General features: G+C 33.3%; 2 protein-coding genes across 8 annotated transcripts; one reads left to right on the top strand and one right to left on the bottom strand.

Annotated features, from left to right (window-relative positions):
- Nucleotides 1-59: 59 nt before the first annotated feature.
- On the top strand, nucleotides 60-4,682 carry LOC107920217 (single-stranded DNA-binding protein WHY1, chloroplastic). 6 transcript variants are annotated; one of them, XM_016849793.2, is made up of 7 exons: nucleotides 60-566; nucleotides 645-742; nucleotides 854-946; nucleotides 1,259-1,353; nucleotides 3,236-3,309; nucleotides 3,791-3,879; nucleotides 4,204-4,682. In XM_016849793.2, exons 1-7 carry the CDS (start codon nucleotides 323-325, stop codon nucleotides 4,321-4,323), a joined length of 813 nt encoding a protein of 270 aa, XP_016705282.1. In that variant the 5' UTR covers nucleotides 60-322; the 3' UTR covers nucleotides 4,324-4,682. The 6 variants fall into 6 exon arrangements, with proteins under 6 accessions (XP_016705282.1, XP_016705284.1, XP_016705285.1 ...); XM_016849795.2 differs by having other exon boundaries at nucleotides 111-566; nucleotides 648-742; nucleotides 4,204-4,561; XM_016849796.2 differs by lacking the exon at nucleotides 4,204-4,682 and adding an exon at nucleotides 4,038-4,097 and having other exon boundaries at nucleotides 149-566.
- On the bottom strand, nucleotides 4,674-9,397 carry LOC107920215 (uncharacterized). Of its 2 annotated transcripts, XM_016849791.2 has the most exons (14): nucleotides 9,076-9,397; nucleotides 8,921-8,982; nucleotides 8,693-8,758; nucleotides 8,545-8,620; nucleotides 8,329-8,399; nucleotides 7,862-7,963; nucleotides 7,389-7,478; nucleotides 6,928-7,002; nucleotides 6,333-6,365; nucleotides 6,124-6,201; nucleotides 5,773-5,835; nucleotides 5,615-5,653; nucleotides 5,426-5,538; nucleotides 4,674-4,967 (listed from the first exon to the last, which is right to left on the bottom strand). In XM_016849791.2, exons 1-14 carry the CDS (start codon nucleotides 9,128-9,130, stop codon nucleotides 4,946-4,948), a joined length of 945 nt encoding a protein of 314 aa, XP_016705280.2. In that variant the 5' UTR covers nucleotides 9,131-9,397; the 3' UTR covers nucleotides 4,674-4,945. The 2 variants fall into 2 exon arrangements, with proteins under 2 accessions (XP_016705280.2, XP_016705281.2); XM_016849792.2 differs by lacking the exon at nucleotides 5,615-5,653 and having other exon boundaries at nucleotides 9,076-9,358.
- Nucleotides 9,398-16,857: the final 7,460 nt, after the last annotated feature.

Below are 16,857 nucleotides of genomic sequence, written 5' to 3'. Positions count from 1 at the left end.
AAAAAAAACCAAACAGAATTTTTTTTCTAAAGCAAGAACTTGTAAGACCCTCCCATCCTAGGACATCTCAATTAAGTTATTTTCAAGTAAGTTTTAGAATTTCCCATATATTTATCTTTTAAGATTTAAACCTAAATTCTCACAAAACTTAAATTTAAAACCTCAAAACAAATCAAATTTTTTAGCATTTGAAAAGGATTCTTTTGATAAAATACTCAAAAGAAAACTTCAACTCTTATCTTCAACCTTAAAAAGAAAATATTAAATCAAATATAGGTGGGAAGAGAGAGAACCAAGGAAAGAAAATACCCAACCGAAAAGAATGCTGCAACTTCAACTCTTATCTTCTCCTCCACTCACTCCCCAAACCTTAAACCTCAACTCCATCTCCAACCCCAAGCTTTTCCCATCTTTCTCTTCACTCAACTCCTCCCAAACCCGTTCCTTTAAATTTAATCCCCTCTCTAAACCCTCCAAGTTTTCTCTCAAATGCCGCCAATCTGAATACTTCGATCAGAAACAAAGGTTTGATGACTCTTCTTCTTCTACTTCGCCATCATCCTTAGGTAAAGCTAAAGCCTTGTGTTTGTACCCTTTTTTATCAGTGTTTTCTTTTCAAGTGTTGAAAGTGTTTTATTTGACAGCAGGGTTGCCGGCTAGGTTTTATGTAGGTCATTCCATTTACAAAGGGAAGGCTGCTCTGACTGTGGAGCCAAGGGCACCTGAGTTTGTGCCTTTAGATGTACGTTTCATTCATAGTTTCCTCTTCTTCTTTTTTTAGTTCATTTTGCAAATTTTGATGGTCTTTCTTTGTTTTGTATGCTCATTTTCTTTGGATGTGTTTTATCTACAGTCTGGGGCATTTAAAATATCCAGGGAAGGTTTTGTGCTGCTACAGTTTGCACCTGCAGCTGGTGTTAGACAATATGATTGGAGTAGGAAGCAGGTTATCTTATGCTAAATAAGCTTTGATTTAATGCTGTTTTAAAAAAGAAACTAACTAAGCATTTAACATTTTAGATAATGGTGTTTCTAATATTTGGAGAAATGCATGGTTCAAATTTTAAGATAGAACAAAGGAATCTTTGTTCCGAAATCTTGTTAAAAAGACTTCACAGATTTGCATGTATGTGGACATTCATAATTTTGGTCTCCACATTCTGTGTTTACTGTAGATCAAATGTAAAATCTTTGTTGTGAAGGATGAATACGTTCTAGAGACATGATATACATCCATTACTGGCTTGCTTCTCTCCAGGTGTTCTCATTGTCAGTTACTGAAATTGGAACTCTGATTAGCCTTGGCTTGAGGGAATCGTGTGAATTTTTCCATGATCCTTTTAAAGGAAAAAGGTACTATCCTTCCCTTTCTTCCACTCACCCTCAAACACCCCTCTGTGTATTGAATACTAGAGTTGCTAATTGAACTCTTCCTCTTGCATTATGTTTGTGCTGGCAACTGCTTAAATATTTTATATCCCTGCAATGAGGCCTTGGCTTAATGGCAAGATTGACGCTTTAGAAACTTTGAGATTATAGGTTCGAGTCCCAACTTGTGTAAATGTGTGGGTTCTCTTCCTGATTTATTTTGGTTAATTGGTTACCTAGTTAGTCAGTTCAGTGCTTATAATGTTTGATTATGATTGGATCTGTTGATATAGTTGTAATTTCATGTATATATATATAGGGGTGAGCAAAATTCGATTCGAAAAAATCGAAAAAGAATTCAAATTTCGAGTTATTCGAATTATTCGAGTCAACTCGAATAAGAAATTTCGGATTTCGAGTTCGAGTCGAGTTGAATTTTTACAATTTGAATAACTCGAATAATTCAAATAATAGATTAGTATAAATATCCTTTTGGTCCCTATCAATTTTGAAAATGAGCAAATTGGTCTCTCTTAACAAAAATTATAAAATAATTTTCAAAAATTGAAAATAATTTTTAAAATTCAAAATATTTATAAAAATTCTAAAACTTGTATTTTTAAAAATATTATAATTTTTTAAAAAAAATCTAAAAAATATATAAAAAAGTTGAAATTTAAAAATTTTATAAAATAATAATTTTGAAATCTAAATAAGTCTAAAATATCTTCTTCTTCTTATTATTATTATTGTTGTTGTTGTTGTTGTTATGCTTTTAAAAAGTTTTCAAATATATATGGTTTTAAATTAATGTGCTCTAACATGGAAATAGTTATATTGTAACAAGATTTTAATTTGATATTATTAATTTTTCTAATTTAACTCGAATAATTTCACTCGATTCGACCGAACGCTCACACTTAATTCGAGTTATTCGAAAATTCAAATAAGAAAAGACAACTACGTCGTTTTAATAAATGTTTACCTTATCTAAAGTTAAAAGTCAAAACTATCAAGTTAAAAGGCAAAATTACGTTGTTTTTGGTAAATGTTTACCTAGTAATCTTACTTTCCTTCCCGAATAGCCCCACTTTCCCTTTTTGCTTTACTCAAAATTAATCTAAAAGCTTGTACTTCGTCTACTAGTTAAATAATCGGTCCATGTAAATGCACATTAAGTATACATAATAAGATTTATTAACTCGACTTGACTTGATTCGAAATTTTTTGACTCGATTTGACTCGATTCAAAAAAAATTCCAATTGAGTTCAGTTGCTAAAATAGGATTCGTCAACTCGACTAACTCGAAATTTTTTGACTCAATTTGACTCGACTTGATCGAATACTCACCCCTATATATATATACGCATATCTCCCATCCCATTTCAGTTTTGTGGCTTCTCATATATTCATATGCTATACGAAAGTAGATGTTTATTAAGGCAAGAAATATATATATTTATGATAAGAAGATTTTTCTTCAATAGAGGAGGAATCGTTCCATGTGCAGGATGTTATGTTGGTTTTATGAAGCAACGCCTTGAGTAAAATCAGATTTTCTTTCTGAATGGACTAGAAGCCTAGAAATGCTTATAACTTGTTATTTCTGTTAATCATGAAAATGCTTAACATTTGGGTGGAGGAAGCAAGAACCACACATTTATTCATAACTGCTAGTGTCATGCTTGTAAAGCTTTTTACTTCATGTACTTCTCGACAGTACAATTAGTTTAAATTTTTATAATGAAGTATATTTTGCAGTTGACTGTCATATGTAAATGTTGAAAAAAAGAAAAAAAAGAAGGCAAAGTTGTGACTATTGTTTTTAATTGAGATGAATTCTAATGACATTGTAGTATTTTTCAGTGATGAAGGAAAGGTTAGGAAGGTGTTGAAGGTAGAGCCACTCCCGGATGGGTCTGGTCACTTTTTTAATCTTGGTAATGCTCAATTCTGTTGAATCCTTTCCAGGAACTAAGAATATTATTTGCTTTGGTGATGCCATAACATCTAATTTTAATGCAGCACCATTAATAATTTTCCTAGTTCCATGTCTAATGATAATTTTTCAAGTTCATTTACACATCACTTGTAAATCATTTTCGATTTGATGCATTTATCACTGTAGCCCTAGAAAAATGTGCATATTTTTTTTTTTTTTTTGGTATAGAGATGATTCATTGTCCTATAATGTTAATTATGTGTTAGAGGATGCCGTTGTCGGTGGATCAAACTCACGTTGATGTGATATCTTCTAACCAAAACTCCTTTAATCAAAGTTCGAATGGGAATGGTGGGCACATATTTATGCACCTCCGACCCCCATTTTTTCTCTTATTTCTTGTCAAGCTATGTGTGATGTGATCATAATCGACGTGTGACAGATTGAGACCTAACATTTCTAGTGACTTTTTGTTGAAGGTGTTCAAAACAAACTTCTAAACGTGGACGAAAATGTTTATATCCCCATTACACGGGGAGAGTTCACTGTCCTCAAATCTGCATTCAGCGTATGATAATCCTCTCCTTTTGTTTTGATTTTCATTTTGGACTTCCTGTCAATGGACTATGGTTTTAGGATGTATCCAAAAATTGCTGTCGTAACAAGTACTAAAGACGTATAGTTGAGGGTGGGGGATTGAATTGTCTTTTCTTTTATCTTCTGCAGATTGTTCAACAAATACTACTAGCACAACAGCATACATAGGGTTGATGATTGAAAATGTTAATTTCTTATATGCTTTGAGAATATTTTGTGTATGGTCTATAGATGTTAGCATATCATTAACCATATCCTAATTGACTTGGAATTTTTGGTTTGCCTATCTCTGCAGTTCATTTTGCCATATCTTTTAGGTTGGCACGCCTTTGCCAATTCAACCAAACCGGACGATACAAGTCGTGCAAATAATGCCAATCCTAGATATGGAGGAGACTACGAATGGAGTAGGTAGTTCAAAATTTTGTCATAGGATGAGGAGGTTTCTAATTTTCGTTATGCTTTCCAGATTATTCTGAATTTTAGCTTAGATAAAATTATCTCTGCCTTGTGTTTTGAAGCGATGTAGATTGCTCTCTTGGCTATCCTATCATATGGTATTATAATCTGTCCGGACTCGAGAGTAAATATTGGAAACTGTGATGTGAGCTGTATCAATTAGGTTTTCCAATTTAGACAAGAGTATTCATTGATCATGTAGGCTCAGGCTCTCTAGTGAATGGTTTAAGCCGATGTAATGGTCATATATCGAACGGCCCTTATTCTTTCTTTTTTAACAGAAGGCAAATAAAAAACAGAAATATATGCTGCAAACTACATGTTTTAAAACCATGAATACATGATAACGAGTAACGTGATCAACTACCTATAGGTATCAAAATACAAAAGGGTATCTGCAAACTGAAATGTGTATATATTTGCCTCTCATTGAAGGCCTCCACCATTTCTTGTACACGGCGTACCGCCAAGTTTTCATTCTCGTAATCTATGAGGTGGATTCTGTTATTTATAGGCATAGGTAACTTCTATCAACTGCCACACTGCAAAATGATAGCTATGAATTGAACACAATGCCATCAACACCTAGCTGAAACGCTCCTGCAAAATATCATAATCTCCATCATTGCTTGACAGCCGCAAAATATTACTTTCCTTTTCGTACCTCATACCCAAAAAAGGAACATAAATTCAGTACATGGTAGAAAAGAAACGTGAGAAAAAAAGACGAGGCATCGTCATTTTCTATCTTAACAGATAAAAACAAATTAAAATGATACGAGAGAAAATGAGATATGTAAGTTTGTTCAAAATTATGCATTTTTCAATAATTTTATTTTCTTTTCATTTATCAACTCTACTGAACAATGAAACAAATTATTATTTCTTTCAATTTTTCTACCTTTTCTACCAAAGATAACATCAATGAAGCCTTGAAGTGCCACAATGACAACCCAATATTGATAAAAACATTGTCGTCCAAAAAATTTTTCTACTGGGCACACTAAGTTTAACTTACGTGAACTGATAGAGCATTAGGGTTTTAAAAAGAATCAAACCTTTGCAGGCTTCTTGGCTCTTCATCCAAATTATCAAAGCCATCTTTCACAAAACCATCTCTTCCTGAATCATTCATATTTCCAGATGAAATATCTGCAACATCTTTCAGACCCTGAAATAAACAAGCCAACATTACAAATTTAACAAATGAAAATTTACAGCTCATTCAATTAACTTGTGTAACATACATGAAACTTTGGGCTACCACATTCAACTAATATCGATACCTGTGTCAATGCACACTTCATTTGAGCACAACAAATTTAAGTATAATAGCAAATGTGCATGAGTATTTTCCTACAGAGAATTCGATTTTTGAACTTTTTCTACACATTCAGAAAGATACCTTCAGAGCTGGAGTTCCTGATGCAAGTAAAGCACGAGATTTCCCAGAAAGTTTAAGTTGCTCCTACAAGCAAATGTCAAATCAGACAATTAGATTATAGTCGTAAAATGATTTACAGATGGAATTATTGAAGTCATACTTGAGTGCAGAAACACGTATCATATTATCTTTCAGAAACTAGTAGGGATTACCACAGGTTTAAAAGAAGAAATGATCCAAAATACATAGACTAATGGAAATTATAATGACAAATTCCAACCCACTCATTATTTTTCATTTTTCCCTTTTAAATATGACCAAGTACGACAGAATGAATAATATCATATTTTCTTTCTTTCCACTGATACAAACCTGCAGAGCTTCAGGCATGTTTGCTTTCTTTCCACCAACCATATTACAAAGGTACCACACACCAGCATTAGCAAGATCCTGCCACAAAAAAGATCCCAATATTAAAAAATAGTATTAAGAATTACAACTACACTTGGTGTATTTTCCTACCGGTATTACACATTTAACTTCAGTGTTGCAAAGTACAAAAAAAGGTAAAAACTAACTACCTGCTTATATTCCAATGAACCAATTTTGCCATCCTGCAAGGGTGAAAATTTGAAAAAAAAAACAATTATTACAGAAGCAAAACAATTCAACTAAAAGTATATGAACAGATAGACTTTCAAGTCTTGTTGAGAATTTTTTATTTGATTGCATTGAATAGCATATCTTTAGATATTACAGCTGATTTTTAGATATACTAATTAGAGATTTTCTTTCCTTAATTGATTCAATGCTTCATGTATATATAGTTGTACATATTTCTAAGAAATACATACTTTTGAGAGAGTTTTTCCTCAATACATTAGAGTATTTATATCTAATTTCATCAAGTCTTATCAATATGCAATTCCTGTATGAGATTTTAATTTGAACTTCCTAAGAAGAGGAGAAATAGAGACATGAAAAGAAAGAATCAGTGATTCTCCTCTTCAGTCTTACTAGAGGAACCAGTTGACTTCATTAACAAGTTTAACATCTACAGAAGTGGGGGAGAAACTGAAAGAGGGAAAGAAGAGAATCACAACTGCACCACCAATTAACAACCAGTTCTCAACAAGTGCAACAATTATTAGAAGGAAAAAAAGAAAGAATTCTCACCAAACCAGAGATCATTCTCTGCAGTGCATCCAAATCATATTCAATATTAGACAGATTCATATGAGCCTCTTCTACCTGCTCCACAAATATGAGCACCATTAGTGATGGTAAAACAATAATTCACTTGATATATTGGTGCATTACAACCCCAAAACCAAGTTCATTACTGCAACGCTTAGAATCAACGTGCAACAAAAAGCATCATAACCTTGATATTCTAACATCAAAGTTCAAATGTTTCAAAAAATTTTGGGCCTACATATTATCTTTGAAATCATAGCCAGATTATCTCCGCAGTTAAAAACATTTGAAACAATAATGTGTAAGTTGTAACCAATTGCACTCTTTTAACTCCATACTTAAAGCTAAAAACATAAAAATGCAAGAAGAGGAAATGAAGATAGATGATGGGGAAGTGGGCCTCATTCTGACTTCAAAGATGGATAAACATGTGCACTTACACTTGTTTGAATGCTCTTCGAGATTTCCTTCTGTGTTTCCATTTTATCATCCAGGTTCTGAATGCGTTGAGTCAAATGCTTCTTCGCAGCCTGCCAATGTAGGATTTATGAACTAATCAAAGGCTCTATGAACATCTCATAGCATGCTTTTAATATAAAAGCTGATTTCAAAACTAATTAGGAAAACACATATTGGAAGATGCACTGGAGGAGTAAGTACAAAAGGAATCTTTTGCTTTTGGAAAGACTATAACCAAAGTTCTTTGGTTTCTACTCGATCTCACTGTATATGGAATTAATTAAAAGGCAATTTTCCATTAACATGAATCACCATTACTTTGACTGGCCAAATTCTCTTTTAGTAAAATAAATAAATTCCGTGGCAAATAATACATTTTTACAGAAAAATGCTTCAGTGAAGCATTTAACCCTAAAACATGATAGAAAATGCAACGAAGAGAGCATAAACTTACAGAGAGAGCATCTGAGACAGAATCCAGATGTTTTGTTAAGTTCTCCACAGCCATCGCCATATTGCGTTTGGTGACCCAGAAAAGATCAGAGAATGAAATACCCTAGTAATTAGAAAAGGAAAGAAAAAAAATATGTTAGTCAAATTACAAAGCAGACAGCATGAATGAAGAGTAATAGAGCTAATTGTAGAAGTTAATATCAATATGTAAAATTATCGATTTTGTTCAATAATGCAGATGCAAATAATCAAAAGTGACAGGGCAAGCATTGGGGGATTTTATTTTGTATAGGACAAGATAACTAATTCTACTGAGCCACAGAATAGTGAAAAAGAAACCATATCAATAAATAATGAAACATTGACAAACAGGGCAGGCGTCAGCGGATATATTTTGCATAAAAATGATAGTTAATTCTACTATGTAAAAAAGAAACCATATCAGTAATCAATTAAATCATGACATACCTTCCACCACATGTAACCATAACCCAATGCCCCCAATGTTGCGGCTGGCACTACAAGAGAGGTTAACTTACCTGCCAAATCAAGAAAAAAGCAAACAACCAAAGCAAATCCACTTAGAAAATGCTTCATCTAATCCCGTTAATGCAATTATAAACTGGTTTCACATATATGCGCCTAAAAGAACTACTATTTAAGCAAATATAATTAAGAAAATACCGCCAGAATCCCCATTCAGAACAGTTATCTGCCGTGCTGATGCCAGTTGCCTGATCTCCGTTGACAAACGACGCACCTACAAATTAATAGAAAAAGATAAATATTACAACCAAAAGACTTAAACTTTAAGCTCTATTTCCTCATATACCTGAGCTAGAAGTGCATCTGAATCATCAGCTTGCTCCCCCGATTTTTCGAGTCCCTTCACCAGCGACTGCCAAATCAGGAAAAAAGGAGTTAAAAGCTAAAATTAATAGACGAAAAAGAATGAAAAGTAGAAACCTAGTCAATCAACACAAAATCAAAGGACAAATATTTGAATCATACGGCAGGGAGAAACTAGCAAATCAAAACAAACAAAACGATCAAAACTAACCTGCAATTCGCCTAATATGTCCGATAATTTACCGTTTTTCAGGAGGACAGTACCCGTATAACCTGAAAACGAAATTAACAACTTGAAGTCAAAATTAAAACAGTAAGAAAAATAAAAAAGAAGAATTGAAGTAAGAAATTCAGTTGGGACGGTACCGGCGCCGGCTAAGATCAAGATCTTCGACAAACCTACTCCGGTTTGCATAGCCATGACAGTGTTTTCGATAGCTTGCCAAAAAGAATTTGGCTGTGGTTATGGCTGAAGCTGAGAAAAGTTTTGGGGGATTGAGTTTAAAGTTCACGATTGCTTAGCTGACAGCGTATATAATACATACATAAAGTTTCGTCTTGTTCCGAATATTTGAATATATGAGGATTGATTAGGAAGTAAAACTGCGTCGTCGAGATTAAGTAAGACAGAGTTGGGCCTTGTTTTGGGCTGAGCTTTTAGTCTAAATCAAATCCACGAGCCTCCTTTAATAAATATTCATTTTAAGAGTTCTTTCAATCCGTTGTCCAAAGTTTAAATCCAAGATATAAAAATTTAAACATTACGGGTTAACTTTTTTGTAGATTTTTTTTATTAGTGTTAGTAATATATTTCAAGTATTTCGAATTAGATAATGAATAAAAAAGAAATAAATGAAAAAATCAATTCACTTGACACAAAATAATTGTTTATTCGAAATTTCTTTAGACCCAAAAATGGGCAAAATCTGTTCAATAGAAGTTTCAGAGTTATGTTCTTCTTATATGTATATGTATGTGTATATATATACTTGAAGGAAGACCAAGTCATCAGACCGTCCACAAAAATTGGAGCCTAAATACATTCCTTATGAACATCAATTTTGTGGATATTATAAGTTGCATACTATTTATTAGAGTGGTTCAAGGAGTAAAATGGGTCTGGCCAAGTTCAAATAGTAAAAAGGAAAAAATTATTTATGCCTGACTTGATTTTATCCGTTTGATTCGAAAATTCTGTTTTATTGAAATATTGAAATATACTTTTATATTAGGTTTAGTTACAAGTCTACACCTTATAAGAATTGAGAATTTGATTTTACTAATTTAATCTCGTTGTTAGTTTTTGAAAAAAAAAATAGTAATTTGTAAACTTGAATTGTTTACTTTTATTAATTTTTTTTTCCTATAAATGATTGAATTGGTATGTTTTTACTAATTTCTTCTCATATAAATTATTGATTTTAGGTTAATGATTTAATGGTATTAATTAACAATGCAGAAATGCCCCCAAATTAAGTGATGAACATCTAGGACCCGTAAGAATTTTAGTTCACAGTCCCCTCAAGAAAACATATTAAGAAAACCTGCAAATATGTTTTAATCATATATCCAGCGGTATGATCTTTCTTAAAATGAAAATTTTTTTATTTAGACTTTTTAAAATTTAAACTAGTAAATGTAAAATTGTACTTTACCTCTTAAAAATGATAAAAATTTAATTTAATCCTTTAAAATTATAAAGATATAAATTATTAAACTGATAAAATTATATTTTTAATATCATAAAAATTATAATTTAATTTCGTCCCACTAAAAAATTTTCTGAATTCGCTCCTACTTATACTTCCACGAAACCATAAAGTTAAGGGATGCAACAGTGGATGTGTAGTAGCATCCACTTCCACAAAGTAGTACAACAAAGCTTGACCATGCTTGGCATCTATAACAACGTAACCAGAGTGTTGCTTGAACGAGACATGGTTAGGTTGAGATGGCAGTCTAGTTATCAGATCTGCAGAAATCTTGGATATTAAAAAGAATAGGCAAGAAATAGCAGTGAAACAAGGTGAAAATTGCATCCTGTTTTATCAAACTTTTCTAGGATGGATAATAAATGTTGCATCTTGCAACGAAAAGGGTTAATTCCACTAGAAGTTCTCGAACTAAGGTATAATTTTTAAATTAGTCTCTAACATCAAAATATTATAATTGAGTCTTTAAAGTATTAGTGTCGAATCAATTAGTTCTTTCTAAGGAGCAAATACAAGGGACCAAGCAAGGGCCTTGCCCCTTACCCCAAAGAAAGGTGAAATTGTGTTTAAGTCCCTTTAAAAATTATCCATTATAAGTTAGTATAATGGCAAAAATTATATTTTGACTCCTCTAAAATTTAAAATTCCATTGATCTCCTTTATTTTTATTTTTATTTTTTTACCTTCACCCCTAATCCTTCTGCTAGCTTAGAGATTAAATGCAAACTCAAATTTAACACGTGGATCAAATTATAAACATGAGTATAACTATTTTACGGATCCAAATTGTTTAAACAATAGGTACACACGTGTTTTAAATATGCTTCATGCCAGTTTTGAGCAGTCATTTAACGCTTAAGCTAATGGTTAAATTAACTCAATTAAAATGTTTTAAGTTTAGGAATCAATTTAAAATACGGACCATAATTTAGTGATGTTTAGAGGAGTTAACCCATACTTAAATTAAGTTACCATCAATGCACTTTTTTTCATTTTCATAACGAACAGAATCAAACATCTTGTATGTTGGGAGTCCAATTGGAGTTGCATTTTCGTACTCAAATACTAGCTCGAATTACACAAGCTTCAATGACACTTTTACAGGTAAAAAATAATTTACCATGGAATAAGCCCCACATTGGTTAAGTGTTGAACTTAGAGCACTGATTTAGAGCCTTTTCTTCAGCTGAGAATAATCTAAATTTCCTTGTTAACTGGTTCAAGCAATTCCCATAATACAAAAACTCTAATTTGTTTCTCATCAGGGAAAGCTATGTAGGAAAAAAAAAATTCATTACTTGAAATCTTTTTTAAATCTATGTTTTGCTTATTAACTTTTAATTTGCAGGTCATTATGTACCACAACTTGCTGCTTTTGTGCTGGACTACAATAAACATTCCAATGGCAGTCCAATTAGGCTCAAAGCTCTTGCAGTTAATTCCAATGGCAGACCAATTTACAGTTAGTCTCTCGTTACTTAAAAATTGTTCCTCAGCTTTTATGCCAATGTCCAACATTTCTTTTGCTTTTTCCCCTAATTCATACAATGTCCAACATTTCTTTTGCTTTTTCCCCTAATTCATACAGTTGGGACATCCTCTTTTGGATTGGGAAATTAGTATCGACAACACCAAAAGTTTTTTGGTCGCACGGAGTCATCTCAGATGAATTGTTGGAGCTACGAAAAACGATATGCAATTGTTGGAGGTACGAAAAAGAGTTTATTCACCAGACCTTATTGAAAAAATGCAATGACACGAGGAACAAAGAAGCTAAAGAAATAGGAGAGTATACTTACTCAAGTGATTTGATTTTGCCTTGCACACCGACAAGTCAGTTTGGACAGTCTCTTTACCTGCAAAAATTCGAGGCATTGCATACAGAGGTAAGTTGTGCATTGTGTCTCAGTAAAATTATATGCTGCAAATGTTAATCTTGGACAGTTGTCGGAAATAATGAGGTCTTCTAATGAGATCGATCACCCTAGGTGATCCATTTTTCAAAGATCGCATACAAGGATTGTAACACCCCATGCTCGACCCAGTCGTCGGATCTGGGTATGGGGAGTCACAGGTTGACCCGATTAAAAAACATCCATATTTACTTTTCTTTATAGAAGTGGAAATTATCTTTATGGTGGGTACCCCTTTTATCTGAGCGGTATTCCCTTAGTTTAAGATCATTTTTATTTGGAAGTGTAATTTAAATAAAAACCCGCAACATTAAGGATGCACGAAAATCAACTTAGCTTATTGGCGAAAAACACTAGTTTTTAAAATCATATATGACAATCACGAGTGTCGAAACCTTTTTTTTTTGAAAACAAAAATTGATTGTCGACTTTTTAAAAAAACAAAAATTGGAGTCGCCACCGATCATTGATTGAGGTGTGATCGACTCACCTTAAAAATAATTTTGGTCTGCGAAATTTGAGAAAACAGGTTCGGGAGTTAGTTACGCACGAGGAAGAATTAGCACCCTCGTAACGCCCAAAATCGGTACCAAGTTGATTATTTAATGTCTTGATGTCGAAAATTTAAAAAGATTTTAAAAGAAAACCTTTAACTCCTGAATGAATCAAAATAACAAAATGTTCTTATTCCAAAGAAATAAAACATCACACCTAGTGAGTTCGGGCACAATATTTTTAAATCTTCAAAATTAAGTTTGTCTTTTGATTTTTAAAACTCATGTATTTAAATTTTAAGAGGATATTCGATTATCTGGGTTAATGGAGAAAAATCGAAACCCAGTAAGTTAGGGCACGATCACTCGAATTTCCCAAATTCAGAATATTGCCTTTTGTTTTAGAAATTCTTATTTCGAGATGACAAAATGTCACGACCAGTAAGTTAGGACCCGACATTTTTGGATTCCCGAGAATAAGCTTTTATTTGAAAATTTGTGTGAACTTATTGCAAAATAAATAGTTGGTTTTCTAAATTCATCGAAAAATAATCACAATCCAGTAAGTTAGGACACGATCTTTCTCGAGAATCATGAATGCCAAATATTTTAAAAATTTATAAAATATGATGATTTAAATACTTTGATAAAACCAAAATAGATATTTTTAAAAGTATGATAAAATATTAATGCATAACATGAAATCATTACTTTAATTTAAATTCTACATGTATATGTATTTACAAAATAAAATATGATATATAAGTAAATTTTAAAAATATGCATATGCATATATGAAACATGTATATAAAAGTTATGAAAATAAAGTATAAAATATGTATAGGTATAAAAAATATAAGTAAAATATATTAATAAATCATGAGAAATGCGTATATATATGTATATGCAAAAAAATGCGGAAAATATATTTAACAATTTTGAATAGTGTATGTATATACATATATTAAAATATATATATTCGGATTAAAAAATATGAAAAAGTGTATGAAAATTATAAAATATAAGTATATGTACGTATATATATGTATATAAAACTAAGAAAAATAAAGTGATAATAAAATATATAAGACATGTATATATATTGTAAAACCATTTAAAATATGTACATATATCTATTAACATACATATGCGTATATATATATATAGATATAATAACATAATATAATATAATAATGAAAAAAGGGCCAATTTAAAACTTAAAACAGTGATTTGGGGCAAATCCGCAATTACAATAAACAAAATTGGAGCAAATTAAAATACGCGCAACAGGAGGAGGACCGGAAGGGAAATTTATCCAAGTCACCCAAGCTTTGCGCAGCAACATGGATTGAACTAAAATAGAATTAAAATATGTGACCCAATTTAGAAAATAAAAATAAAATAAAATAAAAAATTTTGATTTGAACACCCCCAAAAACTCAAAGGACCAATCGCGCAAATGGCCCATTTTGAACCCTATAAAATCCCATTTTAAAACCCTAAAATCATTTCCCTTCTGTCATTTGAAGTTGCGTCGTTATCCCCCTTTCTCTTCCGCTCCAAATCCGTTCCCAATCGGCCACAACGACGACAGCGCCTCGACAGCGCGCTACCACCGGTAAGAACCCCTCTCCTTCTTCTTTGCTTCGTTTATTCGTTTTAAAAACAAGAAAGAAAATGAAAAGAACAAAACTGCCAAAAAGAAAAGAAAAACGGAAACCAACCAATTACCTTCAAAATTGTTTTTGATTTTTCTTTTGTATTCTCTTTTTTTTCAATACAAAATTTATCTCCCCCCTTTACAGATTGAAGTCGCCCTTTTATATCCGACCCCCTTCAAATAATAATAAAAATCAATAAATCAAAACTATCTATTCTGTTATTTTCTACATCTACTGTCGTTTGGATCAGTTTTTTCGCAGGTATGAAGGTTATGGAGGATGTGCGCGGAGTGCTGAACGTGGGGCAATGTTGAGGCGTGGGTGAAGTTGCCGCGACTACTGATTTTGCTTCAATCTGCCTAGGGTTTCTTTGACTGTTATGAGTTTGGGCTATTAGGGTTAGGTCTAGGTGTATTGGGTCATTGGGCTTTAGGATTTTTGGGCCCGGGCAATAATTGGGTATTACAGCTACCCCTCTTTGCTCGTTGTCATGTAATAGGAACATTGCAAAGACTCTAAAAATAACCAATTTTGCCCAGACATGCTAGACCTTGGTGCTCCTCTTCTTCAAGTAGCCTCATTCCATCCTACTACATCTTTAGAGGTATAGGAATTGGTGCTTCAATCCACTCCACTTGCTTCTCGAAAGAACAAAATTTGCTATCTTTAGTCTGCTCCACTGCAACTTCAGGGAGAGAAGACTTGTAACTTCTACTTATTCTGCTGCAACTTTAGAGATAAGTCTAATGTGATCTGCTCTACTGCAACTTCAGAGAGATAAGATCTGTGGTTTTAATCCGCTCCACTGCAACTTTAGGGAGATAAGATTGATTTCTTCTGTCTGCTCCGCTGCATCTTCAAGGAGATAAGACTGGACATGATCTGCTCTACTGCAACCTCAGAGAGATAAGATCTGTGATTTTAATCCGCTCCAATGCAACCTCAGGGAGATAGGATTGATTTCTTCAATTTGTTTAACTGCAATGTCGGGGAACAAGATTCATCGCCGTGACTTCAATATATTCCACTACACCGCTAAGGAAGTAAGATCCGCCGTTGTGGCTTCAATATTTTTAATTGTAATGTCGGGGAAACCAGATCAACCGTCGTAGCTTCAATCTGTTCCACTGCACCGCCAGGGAAGTAAGATCCACCGTTGTGGCTTCAATCTTTAAAATCGAAATGTCGGGGAAACCAGATCCGCCGTCGTAGCTTCAATCTGTTTCGCTGTACTGCCAGGGAGGTAAGATCCGCCGTTGTGGCTTCAATCTTAAAAATTACAATGTCGGGGAAACCAGATCTGCCGTCGTAGCTTCAATCTGTTCCACTACACCGCTAAGGAGGTAAGATCCGCCGTTGTGGCTTCAATCTTCTTAATTGAAATGTCGGGGAAACCAGATCTGCCGTCGTAGCTTCAAATCTGTTCAACTGCACCGCTAGGGAAGTAAGATCTGCCGTTGTGGCTTCAATCTTTTTAATTGCGCTGTCGGGGAAACCAGATCTGCCGTTGTGGCTTCAATCCGCTCCGCTGAGGCGATAAGACTGGTGTCTTCGATCTGCTTTGCTATTAGCATAGGAAGACAAAATCTTCTATTTTCAACCTACTCCACTACTACCCAAGGAGACAAAGCTAAAAGTTTCACCGGTTTGTTCTCTGGAGAGGACCTGTATAATTCAATTTATGAACCTAATTATGCCTAGTGATTAGGATGTCATAATCAGAATGAATCAAATTCTCCTAACTAGACATGTATGAATGACATTTGAATGAGTGCCGAATGTCATTTTTCGAGAATGATCACTCTTTAAAGCTTAGGTTGTCATTACTCAAAGTTTATTAAAGTCGTATCACTGACGCATTACAACATCCTCTTGCTTGGCTAGCATCTCCAAAGAAACGCTTGATCAGATTGCCCCCCACTGTGAATTTCAAAGTTCAATCCATTGGGATGCAACATTTATACCATCTTTCTCCCGTTAAAACCTAAGGGTAGAGAAATCTGGCCTTTTCTCAATCCTCATCCATCGCAATTCAAGGATGCAGAATGTGAAGCTCTTTGGTCTTTTATACCAATCTCAAGGTATCATACCAAATGCCCATGCATGATGAAGGATTCTCTTCTCCAAAGAAACCCCTTTTTATTGCTTGGTGATCATTACTTGCTTGTTTATTTAAGCCACGTCACCAACCTGACATCTTGTCATTTTGTTCAATCAATGTTTTTGACAACAAAATCCAAAGAGAGTCTTAATTTAGACCTTTCCTTATCAGATTTCCAACCTTTAAACTTGGTGCGTTCTAAACAATAGTCCTATTTCAGGTTATCCTATTATTTAGAAACTTCTAGAGTAATATGAAAAACTTTTC

Source organism: Gossypium hirsutum, chromosome D13 (assembly GCF_007990345.1).
Source record: "Gossypium hirsutum isolate 1008001.06 chromosome D13, Gossypium_hirsutum_v2.1, whole genome shotgun sequence".
Classification (NCBI taxonomy): Eukaryota; Viridiplantae; Streptophyta; class Magnoliopsida; order Malvales; family Malvaceae; genus Gossypium; species Gossypium hirsutum.
Note: the sequence above shows the minus strand (reverse complement) of the source record. Positions and strands in the feature narration are given on the sequence as shown.

What these genes read in the sequence shown, in the direction of transcription:
- LOC107920217 (XM_016849793.2), top strand. Translation starts at nt 323, where the DNA reads ATGCTGCAACTTCAACTCTTATCTTCTCCTCCACTCACTCCCCAAACC. An exon ending in ATGATTGGAGTAGGAAGCAG is followed by an intron (nt 947 to 1,258) that starts GTTATCTTATGC and finishes GCTTCTCTCCAG; the next exon opens with GTGTTCTCATTGTCAGTTAC. An exon ending in GATCCTTTTAAAGGAAAAAG is followed by an intron (nt 1,354 to 3,235) that starts GTACTATCCTTC and finishes AGTATTTTTCAG; the next exon opens with TGATGAAGGAAAGGTTAGGA.
- LOC107920215 (XM_016849791.2), bottom strand. Translation starts at nt 9,130, where the DNA reads ATGGCTATGCAAACCGGAGTAGGTTTGTCGAAGATCTTGATCTTAGCC. An exon ending in CTTGATCTTAGCCGGCGCCG is followed by an intron (nt 8,983 to 9,075) that starts GTACCGTCCCAA and finishes TTTCGTTTTCAG; the next exon opens with GTTATACGGGTACTGTCCTC. An exon ending in ACATGCCTGAAGCTCTGCAG is followed by an intron (nt 5,836 to 6,123) that starts GTTTGTATCAGT and finishes ATTTGCTTGTAG; the next exon opens with GAGCAACTTAAACTTTCTGG.